At 39.7% G+C, this 17,759-nt stretch overlaps 1 protein-coding gene across 2 annotated transcripts in view; it reads left to right on the top strand.

Moving 5' to 3' along the window:
- The window catches only part of LOC135526748 (glycine receptor subunit alphaZ1-like), an 89,386-nt gene extending 77,719 nt beyond the window's left edge, over nucleotides 1-11,667 (top strand). For both annotated transcript variants that reach the window (XM_064955374.1, XM_064955373.1), the window contains one exon: nucleotides 7,201-11,667. In XM_064955374.1, the coding sequence (XP_064811446.1) occupies nucleotides 7,201-7,494 (294 nt within the window). In that variant the 3' untranslated portion in view covers nucleotides 7,495-11,667. The remainder of the gene's footprint in view (nucleotides 1-7,200) is intronic.
- Nucleotides 11,668-17,759: the final 6,092 nt, after the last annotated feature.

Genomic DNA, 17,759 nt, shown 5'->3' with positions numbered 1-17,759 from the left:
AGTCCAACCTTCTCAAGGCTATCATTCAGCCAGTCCAACCTTCTAAAGGCTATCATTCAGCCTTCTAAAGGCTATCATTCAGCCTTCTAAAGGCTATCATTCAGCCAGTTCATCCCAGAGGACTGCTCCTCTGTTCTCTCTGCAGTGAGGAACCTGTCACTTCTACCCTCGACACAATAAAACAACCTCTCTGGTTCTGGCTGAGCATCGGGATACATAGCACACACACACTCCGCTCCAGGACCAATCTTCAACAGCCGCAGTGGAAATCGTGTTGTTTCTCCGTTGGTGTTTAATTGATCGATGATTGTCACTGATAACCTAGAGAGTGCCCATCAGCTACTACCTGACCTGGTTGAAAACTGATGGTCGCTGGTTAGAAAGACAATGAGGGTGAAATCTACAAACAAACGCTGCAGCCTTTCCTGTGTGTGTGTGTGTGTGTGTGTGTGTGTGTGTGTGTGTGTGTGTGTGTGTGTGTGTGTGTGTGTGTGTGTGTGTGTGTGTGTGTGTTTGTGTGTGTGCGCGTACGTGCATGTGAGAGCGCTAGTGTATGTGGATGTTTATGTGTGTGTGCGTACCTCTATGTGAAGGTGACAGATTGAGGTCTCCCCCTCCTGGCCATATGGTGTAACTGCAGACTGCAGATCAATAGCGACAGGCAGACTATTCATCTGTTGCCTTGAAGTATAGACTGACTGTCCAGCAGCAGCCCACTCCCTCGACACACACACACACACTCACACACTCACTCACACACACACACACTCACACACACACACTCACACACTCACACTCACACTCACACACTCACACACACTCTCACACACACACACTCACACACACACACACACACACTCACACACACACATGTACCCGACAAGCTTCTCTCGAGACTGAAAGAAAGAGAGAAAGATTTTAGGAGTAAACTAAATAATGAAATCACTTGCCCAACTGCAGCCTCCTAATATTATCCACCAGCATTGAATAAAATAATAGCAAACTGCATGTAATTTCACAAGCTTCTCTCGAGACTGTAAGAAAGGCCTTACCGAATAAACAGGAATAAATATTGACTTGATTAAAACTTGACCCAACTGCAGAATACAGGATATCAATGGTGTGTCTCCTTTAAGGATTGTATAAAGAATATCAATGGAATTATAGCAATTGCAGAAGTCATAACAATACATTATTTAATTAGGCATAGAGACATGTCTGTAGCCTATGCCCAACCACAATAACAACAGCCATATAGCCCATGCATTAAAGATGCACTCCAGGATCTTACACGGAACAAATTTGTAATGTATTTATACTGAACAAAAAATATAAATGCAACGTGCAACAATTTCAAAATTTTTACTGATTTACAGTTCATATATAAGGAAATCAGTCAATTGAAATAAATTCATTTGGCCCGAATCTATGGGTTTCACATGACTGGGCAGGGGCGCAGCTCTGGGGGGGGGGGGGGCTGGGAGGACATAGGCCACCCCACTTGGGAGCCAGGCCCAGCCAATCAGAATGAGTTTATCCCCACAAAATGGCTTTATTACAGACAGAAATACTCCTCAGTTTTACCAGCTGTCCGAAGAAGCTGGGTGTGGTGGTCCTGGGCTGGCGTGGTTACACATGGTCTGCGGGTTTTAGTCCAGTTGGACATAATGCCAAATTCTCAAAAACAATGTTGGAGGTGGCTTAAGGTAGAGAATTTAAAACTCTGGTAGACATTCTTTCAGTCAGCATGTTAATTGCATGTACCCTCAAAACTTGAGACATCTGTGGCATTGTGTTGTGAAAAAACTGCTCATTTTAGAGTGGCCTTTTATTGTCCCCTGCAGAAGGTGCACCTGTGTAAAGATCATGCTGTTTAATCAGCTTCTTGATATGCCACACCTGTCAGGTGGATGGATTATCTTGATGAAGGAGAAATGCTCACTAACAGGGAAGTAAACACATTTGTGCACAACATTTGAGAGAAATAAGCTTTTTGTGCGTATGGAACATTTCTGGGATCTTTTATTTACGCTCATGAAACATGAAACATTTACAAACATTTACATTTCCGCTCATGAAACATTTACATGTTAGGTTTATATTTTTGTTCAGTAGTACAAATTGGATTTGTAAGATAACTATTTGTTAGTGCACAAAATGTATTCCATTCGGTAACCTACTGTAATTCCATGGTTTTTCCATGGTTTTAAAAAGGAAGACATTTGTCTGTGGTTCATTTGTGATGCTCGTCGGCCAATGCCTCCATGCCAGGCAGTCACTAAAAGAAACCCAAAAAACTCAACTCTAGTCTAAAATATTAGCGTCCAGAAACGTCTCAGCTAAATGGATAGCTACTTTCTTTCAGCTATCCTTTTCTTTTCCCCTCCAGTCCAAACTGAGATATATTAATAACTAGGTGACATGATGTGACCCCTAGACTGCAGATACAGTGTTCCAGTGTTCCGCTGGCTAACGATAACAGGGCCTTATTAGGACCACACTTCCTGATTGATCCAGGATAATCAGCTCATGAGGCTTGATTAGCTACTGTTCAAGTGGAATCTTTCACACGGGATCGTCTCGGGTGTGTGTGTTCTGAGGTTGTACTGTACCACCACGTCTGAGAACAACAGGGGATAAGAGACTGGATTAGCTAGGTAAATAAAACTGGATTAGCTAGGTAAATAAAACTGGATTAGCTAGGTAAATAAAACTGGATTAGCTAGGTAAATAAAACTGGATTAGCTAGGTAAATAAGACTGGATTAGCTAGGTAAATAAAACTGGATTAGCTAGGTAAATAAAACTGGATTAGCTAGGTAAATAAAACTGGATTAGCTAGGTAAATAAAACTGGATTAGCTAGGTAAATAAGACTGGATTAGCTAGGTAAATAAAACTGGATTAGCTAGGTAAATAAAATTGGATTAGCTAGGTAAATAAAACTGGATTAGCTAGGTAAATAAAACTGGATTAGCTAGGTAAATAAAACTGGATTAGCTAGGTAAATAAAACTGGATTAGCTAGGTAAATAAAACTGGATTAGCTAGGTTAATAAGACTGGATTAGCTAGGTAAATAAGACTGGATTAGCTAGGTAAATAAAACTGGATTAGCTAGGTAAATAAGACTGGATTAGCTAGGTAAATAAAACTGGATTAGCTAGGTAAATAAAACTGGATTAGCTAGGTAAATAAAACTGGATTAGCTAGGTAAATAAGACTGGATTAGCTAGGTAAATAAAACTGGATTAGCTAGGTAAATAAAACTGGATTAGCTAGGTAAATAAGACTGGATTAGCTAGTTAAATAAAACTGGATTAGCTAGGTAAATAAAACTGGATTAGCTAGGTAAATAAAACTGGATTAGCTAGGTAAATAAAACTGGATTAGCTAGGTAAATAAGACTGGATTAGCTAGGTAAATAAAACTGGATTAGCTAGGTAAATAAGACTGGATTAGCTAGGTAAATAAAACTGGATTAGCTAGGTAAATAAAACTGGATTAGCTAGGTAAATAAGACTGGATTAGCTAGGTAAATAAAACTGGATTAGCTAGGTAAATAAGACTGGATTAGCTAGGTAAATCAAGTGGAAGCTCCTCTCTGCCAGTGTCTGCAGGACATGAAGGGGCTCAATTATGTGAATTTATCATTTTCTCTGCGAAGTAAAAGATAATAACATAGAACAAAAGACAAGTTATTGGAGGACAAAATATTTAAAAAGTACAAAATATATTACGTAGTATAAAGATGTTAAAATTTAGTTGTGTTTCAACTGTGAAGAATATTTGTAAACAGTTTTACATTAACATTGTCTAAAATCCAGAATTTCCTCCGTTCAGAGGCAAAAACCCGTAGAGCACGAGTGAGAGAGATGATAAGGGACCTATTTAGTTGTGTTTCAACTGTGACTTATATCTCTAAACAGATTTACGTGACCATGGCCTTAAATCACGTATTCAGACAGTATCGACAATGCAACTAGTACAACGCAGAAATGATCGATACTGTGGCTTTTTAAACAGTTTTCAATAAACATAGTCTAAAATCATGTTTGATGTCATTTTTAAGTAACAACTAGTGCAGTACTGGTTGTAAAGATGATAGGGACACTCTGCGACACTATTTGTTTGGTATGTTGCGACTGTGAAATACAGTTTTAAACAGGTTTATATTAACAATGTCTAAAATCCAGAATTTCTGCCGTTCTGAGGCAAGAACCGGTGAGAGAGACAATTTAGTTGTGTTTCAACTGTGAAGCAAAATGTCATGTTCAAAGAAGTCAGTCCGAGACGAGACGGGTATTTGTTTTATTTGACTTTGTGTCCGGGAAACCAGCCCTTAACATTACTGATACTTCAACATTCTTCTCAGATGACCTGATCCTTTAATAATGAATATACCAATCCTCAATGTAAAAGAGTGATATTGAAAAAGGAAAGGAAAAACAAATCCAATTGGAATGACTGGGACGTATTGGCATTGGGCTAAATTGCTTTGGGAAATCATGAAATGAACGGCAAGGCACCAACTCCTCAAGGAGAAGGTGATGATGGTTCGTCGTGACACTTCCCAAAATGAGAAAAAACATAGGAAGGAGCCTCCAACTAGTTGGCTTTACGGTTCTCTTTAACCTCAGCCATTAATCACATCACCACACACTAAGAGATATACAGGCATCTATCATGAGGAAATAATGTGATGGATCGAGGAGTCAAGATGTCCTTCTCTCTGTGTCTCACTAGACACCAAACCACTAACCAACCGGTCACCTCTCTTTCAATTCAATCTCAATTCAAAGGGCTTTATTGGCATGGGAAACATGTGTTTATATTGCCATAGCAAGTCAAATAGATAATTAACAAAAGTGGAATAAACAATTAAAATTTGACAGTATGCATTACACACACAGGAGTTGGAAAAGAAGAGAGACATTTCAAATGTCATATTATGGCTATATACAGTGTTTTAATGATGTGCACATAAATAAAATAAATAAACATAAATATTGGTTTTATTTACAATGGTGTTTGTTCTTCACTGGTTGCCACTCTTGCTGCTGTGATGACACACTGTGGTGTTTCACCCAATAGATATGGGGGTTTATCAAAATTGGATTTGTTTGGGGATTTTCTCTCTGACTTGCAAATGCAAAAAGACGGAGGGAGGGAGGGAGGGAGGGAGGGAGGGAGGGAGGGAGGGAGGGAGGGAGGGAGGGAGGGAGGGAGGGAGGGAGGGAGGGAGGGAGGGAGGGAGGGAGGGAGGGAGGGAGGGTTGAGCCTGATACAGCTTTCGTTCCAAGCCATACATTGTCTCCCTCACCATACACAAACCCAAAGGGCACCATTCCTCTCTCTCACTATTTATCTCCCCTTCATACAATAAGAGTCTCTGCCCAGCTTACTGCTTTAATGGTGGAATGTTGAATTAGGGGGTAATGAATCAGACAGCCTGGGCTGGGCGGTGTGAAAATATATGTGTCTCAAATAGCATCCTATTCCCTACATCGTACACTACTTTTGACCATAGGCCTAAGTCGAAAGTAGTGCACTATGTAGGGAATAGGATGCCATTTTGGGACGCCATCCTCCACCGTCCCTCTTTACTGCTCCACGTCACGTCCCCCAGTCAACACATTAATCATACGGCAGGAGGAATGAATACTTACAAATGGTGGGCCAGCGCCACTGAAGGACAAGGGAAGGTTGACGCACAACGTAGCCAGCATTAGATGTCTCAGGCACTGTTAGTGGAGTGGAGGAGAAGATCCAAAATGGAGGAGAAAGGAGAAACGCCGTCTCCCCTCCTCGTGTGTGTGTGTGTGTGTGTGTGTGTGTGTGTGTGTGTGTGTGTGTGTGTGTGTGTGTGTGTGTGTGTGTGTGTGTGTGTGTGTGTGTGTGTGTGTGTGTGTGTGTGTGTGTGTGTGTGTGTGTGTGTGTGTGTGTGTGTGTGTGTGTGTGTGTGTGTGTTCATTCATTCAGCCCAACACACATGAACAGTTATAAATGTGGAGGTATAAAGACAAGGACAGAAGGAGGACATGGAGTCTACAAATGGAACCTAGAAAACTAAGGCTTGTATTTTAGACAAGGACAGGAGGACATTTACATTTTTCACACCAAGCAAAGACAGATAAGGGACCCTGATTGTTTGTGTGTGATGAGGTATTGTGGAGGCAGGGATTGTGTTAGCCAGCTACCTGTAATGAAATTGCAGTCAATAGGAAAATGCAATTTACGTAGTATGATATCGAGATAACGTGAGATAGCATGTCCTTTATAACATGTGCAAACCTTGCCTCAATTTATCAATATTTGTTATTTTGAGTGATGTCATAGCTAAAATGTGAATCGTCGACCCATGCAATCCATACTTATCACAATGCATATCAATATGGTTAATGAGATAGTATCTGGATCATGTTGGACTTTAATTGTTAAGGCTCAACCATATGTTTCACAGCCATTATATGTGTTGTCAATTCATGAAATCTGTTAAGAGCCTTTTCCTTGACGGCCCACTATGATTTAAGTCTGTTTAGAGCCTTTTCTTTGAAGACCCACTATGATTTAAGTCTGTTTAGAGCATTTTCTTTGAAGACCCACTATGATTTAAGTCTGTTTAGAGCCTTTTCTTTGAAGACCCACTATGATTTAAGTCTGTTTAGAGCCTTTTCTTTGAAGACCCACTATGATTTAAGTCTGTTTAGAGCCTTTTCCTTGAAGACCCACTATGATTTAAGTCTGTTTAGAGCCTTTTCTTTGAAGACCCACTATGATTTAAGTCTGTTTAGAGCCTTTTCCTTGACGGCCCACTATGATTTAAGTCTGTTTAGAGCCTTTTCCTTGAAGACCCACTATGATTTAAATCTGTTAAGAGCCTTTTCCTTGAAGACCCACTATGATTTAAGTCTGTTTAGAGCCTTTTCCTTGAAGACCCACTATGATTTAAGTCTGTTTAGAGCCTTTTCCTTGACGGCCCACTATGATTTAAGTCTGTTTAGAGCCTTTTCTTTGACGGCCCACTATGATTTAAGTCTGTTTAGAGCTTTTTCTTTGAATGCCCACTATGATTTTCAACATATGTTTTTACGACTTACGGTGTGGTCCTTTAAGAGATATACAGAGAGAGAGCAGTCCTGGATATCAAATGTGTAATGTGTTTTTTGATTCCTAACAGAATGAATATTCGGCTGTGTTACAGGAGGATGAGGGCGGTGAGGGCCGGTTCAGCTTCACAGCCTATGGCATGGGCCCAGCCTGCCTGCAGGCCAAAGACGGCATGGCCATCAAAGGGAACAACAACAACGCCCCGACCGCCACTGCCGGCCCTCAGGAGAAAACGGTGGAAGAGATGCGCAAGCTCTTCATCGGCCGCGCGAAGAGGATCGACACGGTCTCTCGCGTGGCTTTCCCGCTAGTCTTCCTCATTTTTAATATTTTCTACTGGCTCGTATACAAGATCATCCGAAGCACGGATGTACACCAGATGACGTGAGCAAGGGAAGAGAGAGAGTTCAATACCACACCATCCTGCTCCCAAACCCCAATACTCCTCGCTCTTCACTTGCTCACTTGCTTTTGGTGGCTATCGCCTTGGCAAAAGGTAATTTATCAATATTTGTTATTTTATTTTATTCCCCCCCTCCTCTTTTCAACCTGAATAATCCGGACCAGTGCAATAGCAATGCAGTAAAATGCATGATATATGAATGTGGCAAAATATTTACAAAACGATAAATCAGTAAAATGTTACGAGTTTTACCGATACATCCGGGAATTTATGATAACTGAGAATTTAGAAAGAAAGAGATGTTCTTCTAAGAAGTGTTAGTTTTATCTTCGCAACTCAAAGAAGACAGACACTGCATTCTAAAGAAGAAGAAGAAGAAGTTGGGGAAACACACAGCACTGTAATATAGTATATATCTATCTATCATATATTTAAAAACTGTTATTGCTCTCGAAAGGCAGATGTCTGGATGGAACACGAGGGATGGATTTTTAAAAGGATACTAAGACGATTTTAGTGTTTCCGTTAATAAAGTGTCGCAAGGATCGTGTGGTCCTATATATCTCAATTAGCTTCAATGTGTGTTGCAAGCACTTATCAACGCTCCCTGAGCCCTTAACAGAATCTGAGATGTGGTTGATGCTGCTATCAACTATATGAAGGAAACTTGATGAGTCAAAATACTATTCTATTGTTTCTCACCGCTGTGGTCAACGTGTTCCTCTGTCTGCCCTTAACTTTATTTCTCAATTGCATATCGTTTTTAATTTTAGTGTCAAGTATATATCATGTTGCTGTAATCAGCTCAAGCTCTTCTTGGGAACTCTAAATTCTAAAGGGACATTTGTCATCATTCACATATCCTCATTGTTGCATTCATTAATTCATTTATCCATGTGCTTTTTTTTAAGGATTTGGTACTTAAATCAAAATATAATTCATGAAAAGTGAATCTACACTGGAAAAATAATAATAATTTAATCCTGATTCTTCCTACTCGTTTCATTGAAGCTGTACTGTTAACATTTGTTTCGTTATTTTCATAGTTTATTACCCAGTTACGGTAAGATACCCAGCAGGCAATGGAGAAAAATGTAGTGAGTTAAGATTAAAACAAGAAAACACCTACTGTACCTTAACAATTATTACCATTAATATATTTACACATATTAATAATGTAGCTAAAAAAAACATATGCATTATTATCATCATTTACTAAATATGCCTAAAAGATATTCACTCAAAATCATGGAAAATAGTTTGATACTTTAACAACAATGATCGGCACAATGTTCTCATTGGTGTATAATGCAGTAATGTTATAGTTCACAATACTACAGTATACCGTGAAACTGATTGATTGATACATTCATTCAACTAGTCAGTGGTTTGATTTAAGATACTGAAATCCATTACTTCTCACCAGGCTTTTCTATGCAATAATTAATATATGCAATTATTTTTTAAATTAGCTTTACCATTTACAAAACATTATCATGAATCTGTTTGAACTTGTGAGCCATCAAGTTTTTTAATTTAAGACATCACAGATCACAGTGCTCATCTTTCCAATGGTGGACATACATACAAACACACACGAGGCCTTCAGATCTACACCCTTAAGCATAATGTAAACTATTCACCCTCCTCCTAGGCCCATCATTCTCCACGCATTTACATTCAACTACAAACGGGCCAAGCTACAGTGGCTTTTCATATTGCATATTTAAGACTCTCTGCTCTCTGTAGCCCCACCTCTGGGACATTGTTTAGCTAGCCTAAAGTGCTGTCACCAAGCCCCAGAAATAAAGACTACACTACTGCTACCACAGGAAGTATGGCCTGAGACACATTGTCATGGATGGGAGACTCGGACACAGTTGAAATAAACACTGGTCAAGTGAGTTTTTGCATTTAACTTTAATGCCAAATGTTATTTTCCTCTACTTGGTTTTTATTCCAAACCAAATAAGTATTTTGTTAACCTATGATCATTGCCTTCCTGGTTCGGTTTTGAATATGACGACATAAGGGGAAAGATGCCAGAACACCTTCGCAACAGATATTATGCACTGGTTCAGGATATTGTTTAGGTTTTGTTGTCGTAACTTAGATTGATTCAGTTCTTTCCATTGACTTCCCAGTGTGTGGATAAAGTGCTTCCATTTCTTTTTGTGGTAATATGATGCTATTCAATTAACAATATTATATATTTTGATATGAAACGTTTTCTCTGCTTCTTCATCCCTGTTTTCTTCTTCTTGTTGAAAAGTGTAATCCATTACTTTAACAGGTCATAGATGTTTCTAATGTGTTAATGATAGTTTGAGGTAGTTTGATGTTTGAGGCTTGATGGACTTGCACAAGAGATTATAACAATATTTTACATTTCGGTCAATTATTTCTTAAATTCGTATTATCTTCCAGTAATTCATATTTACCTTCCAGTTGAGGCAGTATTTGTCATAAGATATGTGTGTTTTTAACAGACACAGTCCATGTGGGTAAATTGATTTGAAGGTCTATGTTTTTTCAGTGGTGTTATTGTATCCCGGAAAATGTACTTTTCTACATGGGGCATACTTATGTAATTTATAATGTTATGCTTTACCCAAAACTATGCATTTATAAAAATCCATTGTTAGAATAGGGTTAAAACATAAAGGGCCTTTTAAAATATCAGCACAGTAATCAATATGTTCTGAAAGTGCTGAATGATTTGTTGATAGATACAGTATTTATTTGTTGGCTGTAATATTTCAGTACATGAATCTTTCCTCAGTTTTGACTTCCTCAGACAAAACTATCCATTAAATAAGATGCTATCCAGTGTTGAATATGCAGCAAACTAGGAACTAGTCATATCATGTACCTCCACTCAACCACCATGATATTCACTCATCCATTCAATAGTTATGGATTGAACTCTATGCCCTGACCATGTGAAGGATCACTGCACTTGGGACAATGCTATATAGATTTATTGTAACCAATTGCTTATTAAGGTGCATTATTACTAGCGACCTGTCCAGGGCGTGTACTTGTACATCAAGCTGCCTCATGCTACAGAAACAGGAGATAGGCTCCAGGGTTGGGGTCAATTCCTATTTAAATTGAATTTTAATTCAATTCAGAATCGACCTGGAATTAGAATTCAATACATGGTAAATGAAAAGGCAGAAATAATTGAATTGGAATTGAATTTCTGGAATTTACCCTGACCCTGATAGGCTCCTGCCCTACGGGACAAGGGGCAGGGGCTCGGACAAGGCTTACTTTGTTTATTATGTTATTCAAGATGGAAATGACACTTACTGCTCTGAATAGACAACTTCAACAAGGTCTAACGTATTCTAGAACACTGACACATTCTACAACAAGAATTGTATGTTTAACTTAATTGCTCAGCAGATCAACGTTCAAAGTATGGAAGTGGTAGGAATGTTCACTGATGGGGAAACCCTCCATTGAACAGATAGGACTTCCTCCCCTTCATATCAACCTGACCTATCATAATGTCAAATATTATTGACAATGAAGGAAGTTCATATAATATTTGGCATATAGGACAGTGCAATATGAACATTTTAAAAGTATGAAATTCAACTAGCATGTTATGATTTGTTAGTAATTGCTGATAACAACAGCTGTTTGATTCTGTTGTTTTTTTAATATATCAGATGCCCTGGTTGTGGTGATGCACTCACCACCCAGTGATAGAGATGGACACAAATAACCAGTCATGAACTGAACTGTACACAAAAATGGAAACGTTTCTATTTATGTATTTTTATTCATTTTTAGCACACAAGTTGGAATGGCCTTAATTTAGTTTTACTTGCTTAAATATTGTGTACTGGCACAAAGTGCACATCTTAATTTGCTAATTACAGTTATGATAATAATCCAAGAGTGCACTTCAGAAGAAGGAAAAAAGTTCAGCAAATCCTTTTTTTTTATTTGATTAAAATGTGAAAACACTGAATATTTTTGCATGAATATAAACACAATGGCAGATATTTTTGGCTTGTACAAAAATGTTAGCAATTTGAAGAAAAAAAAAGGAATGTACAATTTCTGCTGTAACTGTATATAACTAAATATTTATTGAAATATGTCATTATAAGTAATTCTAATTACAATTAAAGGTTTTCTGAACAAAAATCTCTTTGACCTCTTTTTTTTTTAATTGTCAAGAGTTGGACTATTGCTTTCTGTTCCACAGCTCAAGGATCTGTGTATAATCATAAAAAAAGTATTTAAAAAAATGTCCAACAATAAATTATGTCCGTAGGTTGTTTTGTATTCATGCTATTGTTAACTAGCAAAAAGCCCTTGAGGAGACAATTATTTCTCTCTTCGCTTTATGATTGGATTAGGCTTGCTATAATTTACTTTTGAAAACATGTTACATAAATGCTACTCATTTAAAAAAATGTTTTTACAAATTGTCATTATTCCCATTTGTAAGATCATATTCCTAAGATTCAGTGGCCTGAAGGTAAATTCGCACACAACGGAGATGGAAGGTACCGCAGCAGTGTTTCAATGTCGTCTTTCGCCACAAAAGGAACGGCTCCTCCGGCGTTCCTTCCGCATCCGTGGGGGCAGTGTTGTCACTTCGTTCCTTGATTTGATCAATAGGCTATGTAAGGCTATTCATCAAAGCGGTCTATTTTTCATTGATAACCAAATGTAATCTCAGCAACTGTTCAAACAGTAAACCAAACATCAAGAATCCACCCAAAACGGTATTTTGTTTACAAGTATAGACGGATTAGCTGACAACATCACGAAAATTATGCACACGCTTCAATGGGGCAAAGGTCCGTGTGCTGTTGTGATTCTGGAAGGCCAGATATCTAGCAAAAATTACAAGAAACTGAGAGATTTTTTTTCTCCCAGCGCTGCTAACGACAATTTTGGTCCGCTCATACAGGAGTAATAAAGGCACAGTGCACTAATTTTATATATATATATATACACACTCCTGTTTTTTAATGGAATATCTACAGAGGCTACAGAGGCCCATTATCAGCAACCATCACTCCTGTGTTCCAGTGGCACGTTGTGTTAGCTAATCCAAGTTTATCATTATGAAAGGCTAATTGATCATTAGAAAACCCTTTTGCAATTATGTTAGCACAGCTGAAAACTGTTGTTCTGATTAAATAAGCAATAAAACTGGCCTTCTTTAGACTATTTGAGTATCTGGAGCGTGCTTTTCGTGCTTTTCTTTCAAAAACAAGGACATTTCTAAGTGATCCTAAACTATTGAACAGTAGTGTATATCTATATACTTATATATATATATATATATATTTTTTTTTTTAAATTCTGATTCCTGCTTGTTGGTCTATAGTGACTCCAGGCTGTTGTGAAATGGTAGCCAAATGCTGTAGCCAACTAGCTAGACATGTACTTTTTTGTTATCCTGTGACCAAAACATGATGACTTGCAAGGTAATGTGACTCATCGTTGCTTTCACAAAATGAAATGACAACAATTAGAATACACTTTGCTCTAGCCTCCTTGTGAATGGGATTGGGACCAGTGAGAATATCATGTGACCACAATGTGCCCCGATGCTCAAAAAAAATAATTCCTCCCCCACTCATACGCACATCATGTTCCTGCCATGTTCCTGCCATGTTCCTGCCACATTCCTGCCATGTTCCTGCCACATTCCTGCTTAGGGCCTCGATACTTACATCCACCTGCAGTTGACTGAGCTGTTAATTGTGTTAGATGACAAGCTCACAAACACACACCACACACACACAGCTGTTAATTGTGTCAGATGACAGTTGGTTGACTGGCTATGGGTGGTTGACCAGGTGCAGAAATGTATTAATGAATTCATCAGTCAAGGAGCCCAATATACTGTAGACCTACAGATGTGTATGGAATGTAAGACATCGTGTTTTCTGACTTATAGAGGGAGACCATAGAGAGGGAGAACCTAGTGAAGGAGACCTTGGAGTGGGAGACCCTAGAGAGGGGAAACCTAGAGGGAGGGAACCTAGAGAGTGAGACCCCAGAGAGGGAGACCCCAGAGAGGGAGACCCCAGAGAGGGAGACCGTAGAGTGGGAGACCCTAGAGAGGGAGACCCTAGAGAGAGAGACCCTAGAGAGGGAGACCCCAGAGAAAGGGAACCTAGAGAGGGAGACCATAGAGAGGGGGACCCTTGAGAGGGAGACACTACAGAGGGAAACCCTAGAGAGGGAGACCCTAGAGAGGGAGACCGTAAAGTGGGAGAGCCTGGAGAGGGAGACCCAAGAGAGGGAACTGAGAGACAGGGAACCTAGAGAGGGAGACCCTAGAGAGGGAGACCCTTGAGAGGGAGACACTACAGAGGGAAACCTGAGAGAGAGGAGACCCTAGAGAGGGAGACCGTAACGTGGGAGACCCTGGAGAGGGAGACCCAAAAGAGGGAACCTAGAGAGGGGGACCCTAGAAATAGGGAACCTAGAGAGGGAGACCCAAGAGAGGGAGATCGTAGATTGGGAGACCCTAGAGAGGGAGATCCTAAAGAGGTATACCCTAGAGAGAGGGAACCAAAGGAGGGGAAACCTAGAGAGAGAGACCCTAAAGAGGTAGACCCTGGAGAAAGGGAACCTAGAGAGGGAAACCCTAAACAAGGAGACCCTAGAGAGGGGAAACCTAGAGAGAAAGTCCCTAAAGAGGCAGACCCTAGAGAGGGAAACCCTAGACAGGGAGACCCTAGAGAGGGAGACCGTAGAGTGAGAGACCCTAGAGAGGGGAACCTAGAGAGGGAGACCATAGAGTGAGAGACCCTAGAGAGGGAGACCCAAGAGAGGGAACCTAGAGAGGGAGACCCTAACGAAGGGGACACTTGAGAGGGGATCCTACAGAGGGAAATCCTAGAGAGGAAGAAAGTAGAGTGGGAGACCCTAGAGAAAGGGAACCTAGGGAGCGAGACCTTAGAAAGAGGGAACCTAGAGAGGGACACCCTATAGAGGGGAACCCTAGAGAGGAAGACCCTAGAGAGAGGGACCCTAGGGAGGGAGACGCTAGAGAGGGAGACCGTAGAGTGAGAGACCCTAGAGAGGGAGACCCAAGCGAGGGAACCTAGAGAGTGAGACCCTAGAGAAAGGGAACCTAGAGAGGGAGACCCTAACGAAGGGGACACTTGAGAGGGGATCCTACAGAGGGAAATCCTAGAGAGGAAGAAAGTAGAGTGGGAGACCCTAGAGAAAGGGAACCTAGGGAGCGAGACCTTAGAAAGAGGGAACCTAGAGAGGGACACCCTATAGAGGGGAACCCTAGAGAGGAAGACCCTAGAGAGAGGTGACCCTAGGGAGGGAGACCCTAGAGAGAGGGACCCTAGGGATGGAGACCCTAGAGAGGGAGACCCTAGAGAGAGGGACCCTAGGGATGGAGACCCTAGAGAGGGAGACCCTAGAGAGGGAGACCCTAGAGAGGGAGACCCTAGAGAGAATGAAACTCTAGAAATGGAGATCAGAATGTATACTGAACACAGAGGGTATGCTATATGATCACTGACAATATGCTATATGAACACAGACAGTATGCTATATGAACACAGAGAGTATGCATTCTGAACACAGACAGTATGCTATATGATCACTGACAATATGCTATATGAACACAGACAGTATGCATTCTGAACACAGACAGTATGCTATATGATCACTGACAATATGCTATATGAACACAGACAGTATGCTATATGAACACAGAGAGTATGCATTCTGAACACAGACAGTATGCTATATGATCACTGACAATATGCTATATGAACACAGACAGTATGCATTCTGAACACAGACAGTATGCTATATGATCACTGACAATATGCTATATGAACACAGACAGTATGCATTCTGAACACAGACAGTATGCTATATGAACACAGAGAGTATACATTCTGAACACAGACAGTATGCTATATGATCACTGACAATATGCTATATGAACACAGACAGTATGCTATATGAACACAGAGAGTATGCATTCTGAACACAGACAGTATGCTATATGATCACTGACAATATGCTATATGAACACAGACAGTATGCATTCTGAACACAGACAGTATGCTATATGATCACTGACAATATGCTATATGAACACAGACAGTATGCATTCTGAACACAGACAGTATGCTATATGAACACAGAGAGTATACATTCTGAACACAGACAGTATGCTATATGATCACTGACAATATGCTATATGAACACAGACAGTATGCATTCTGAACACAGACAGTATGCATTCTGAACACAGACAGTATGCATTCTGAACACAGACAGTATGCATTCTGAACACAGACAGTATGCATTCTGAACACAGACAGTATGCTATAGGAAACACAGAGAGTATACATTCTGAACACAGACAGTATGCATTCTGAACACAGACAGTATGTTATATGAACACAGAGTATACATTATGAACACAGACAGTATGCATTCTGAACACAGACAGTATGCATTCTGAACACAGACAGTATGCATTCTGAACACAGAGAGTATACATTCTGAACACAGAGAGTATACATTCTGAACACAGATAGTATGCATTCTGAACACAGACAGTATGCATTCTGAACACAGACAGTATGCATTCTGAACACAGACAGTATGCTATAGGAAACACAGAGAGTATACATTCTGAACACAGACAGTATGCATTCTGAACTCAGACAGTATGCTATATGAACACAGAGAGTATGCATTCTGAACACAGAGAGTATACATTCTGAACACAGACAGTATGAATTCTGAACACGCTATATGACCACAGACATTATTCAAAATGCATTGATTAAACACTGATCTGTTTAGTACTTCTTTTTTTTACAAGTGTAGAGAGTAGATATTTCTGTGAAATTAAATATTATACATTGTAATTGAAAATCATGTAAACACAAAGCTCATTAGTGCAAAGCCTCCCTATAGGTTTCAAGTGAACAGCATCTATCTATATTATACGCATGATTCTGTATTATGTTTCATGCTCTGTGTGAACCCCAGGAAGAGTAGCTGCTGCTTTTGCAACAGCTAATGGGGATCCTAATAAAATACCAAAATACAATGTGAGTTTCCCTCTGATAGCCCAATGAATGCAAAGGGTCTGATGGTGATGTGCCTAGCAATCCAATAAGAAGCACTTTGGATGCATTTAAGACAGCCCGCCCAATTCTGATATACTTTGTTTCACTAATTGGTATTTTGACTAATCAGATCAGCTCTGATAAAGATCTGGTGTGAAAAGATTTGATGTGATTGGTCAAAAGACCAATGTGAGGAAAAAAAGATCATAAATGGGCTGTCTGTCTTAACACGGCCTCTATGTTTCCATTCAACCATTTCATGTGGATGAATTATCTGATGCATGAAAAACGTCACGACGTGGCTAATGGAAACAGGATATGCCAGTACAATTTTATAACTGCCGACAGTCAATTTGTTCATATTTTTTTCACGTATTTTTGTGTAGATAAAATGAATTGTGCGGAAAAATTGCGTTGGGAACGCCTTTTCCTCTAAATATTTATATAATAAACATCATATTGAAGTAAACTTGGAGTCACACAAACGCAATGATGTGTTGTGTGGTCCTCCCAATATTAATCGGGAAAGCATGCAGTTTATTAGGCTACCGATTAAATAAATTATGAACTTCACAGGGTGGTGAATGTGCACACTATGAGCTTGATGCTCATCAAAAAAAAAAAAAAATTCTGGTGACATGATGATGCTTAAATATCTTATTCTGGTGACATGATGACGCTTGGCTGCCATTTGACAAATACAACACATATCGCTCTTACCCATAATAATGCCATAATGCAGGTAGTTAAACCGCACTGTGTCTGCGAGCTGTTGGTTAGAGCTCACATAGCAATACCAGAGTGGACACGTTTTCTAAATAACACAACCGTCGTTTTTGTGACAAAACCATCAGTAGAATGGTTGATGATGTAAAACAAAATCTCACCACACACAGTGACTGACTGAACTTCCTTCTCCTAAACACACAAGCGCAGGTTTCCATTAACCAAGCTTGTTTGTTTTTTTTACAAAAGCGATGTCGCAACAAAAAACATCTTGCGATATATGTAATGGAAACGTCAGATATAGGATGCATTTTTATCTGTTCGACAGGGGTGGATTTTTCTTTTGGTCGAGCCTTCTTTATTGCGACATGAAGGAAACTTCATACTTATTATTGCCGAATAATTTTGAAGGTACATGGG

The sequence above is a fragment of the Oncorhynchus masou genome, chromosome 32 (assembly GCF_036934945.1).
Source record: "Oncorhynchus masou masou isolate Uvic2021 chromosome 32, UVic_Omas_1.1, whole genome shotgun sequence".
In the NCBI taxonomy this organism is placed as follows: domain Eukaryota; kingdom Metazoa; phylum Chordata; class Actinopteri; order Salmoniformes; family Salmonidae; genus Oncorhynchus; species Oncorhynchus masou.
The sequence above is the reverse complement of the archived record's forward strand: the minus strand, read 5'-3'. Positions and strand labels throughout refer to the sequence as shown.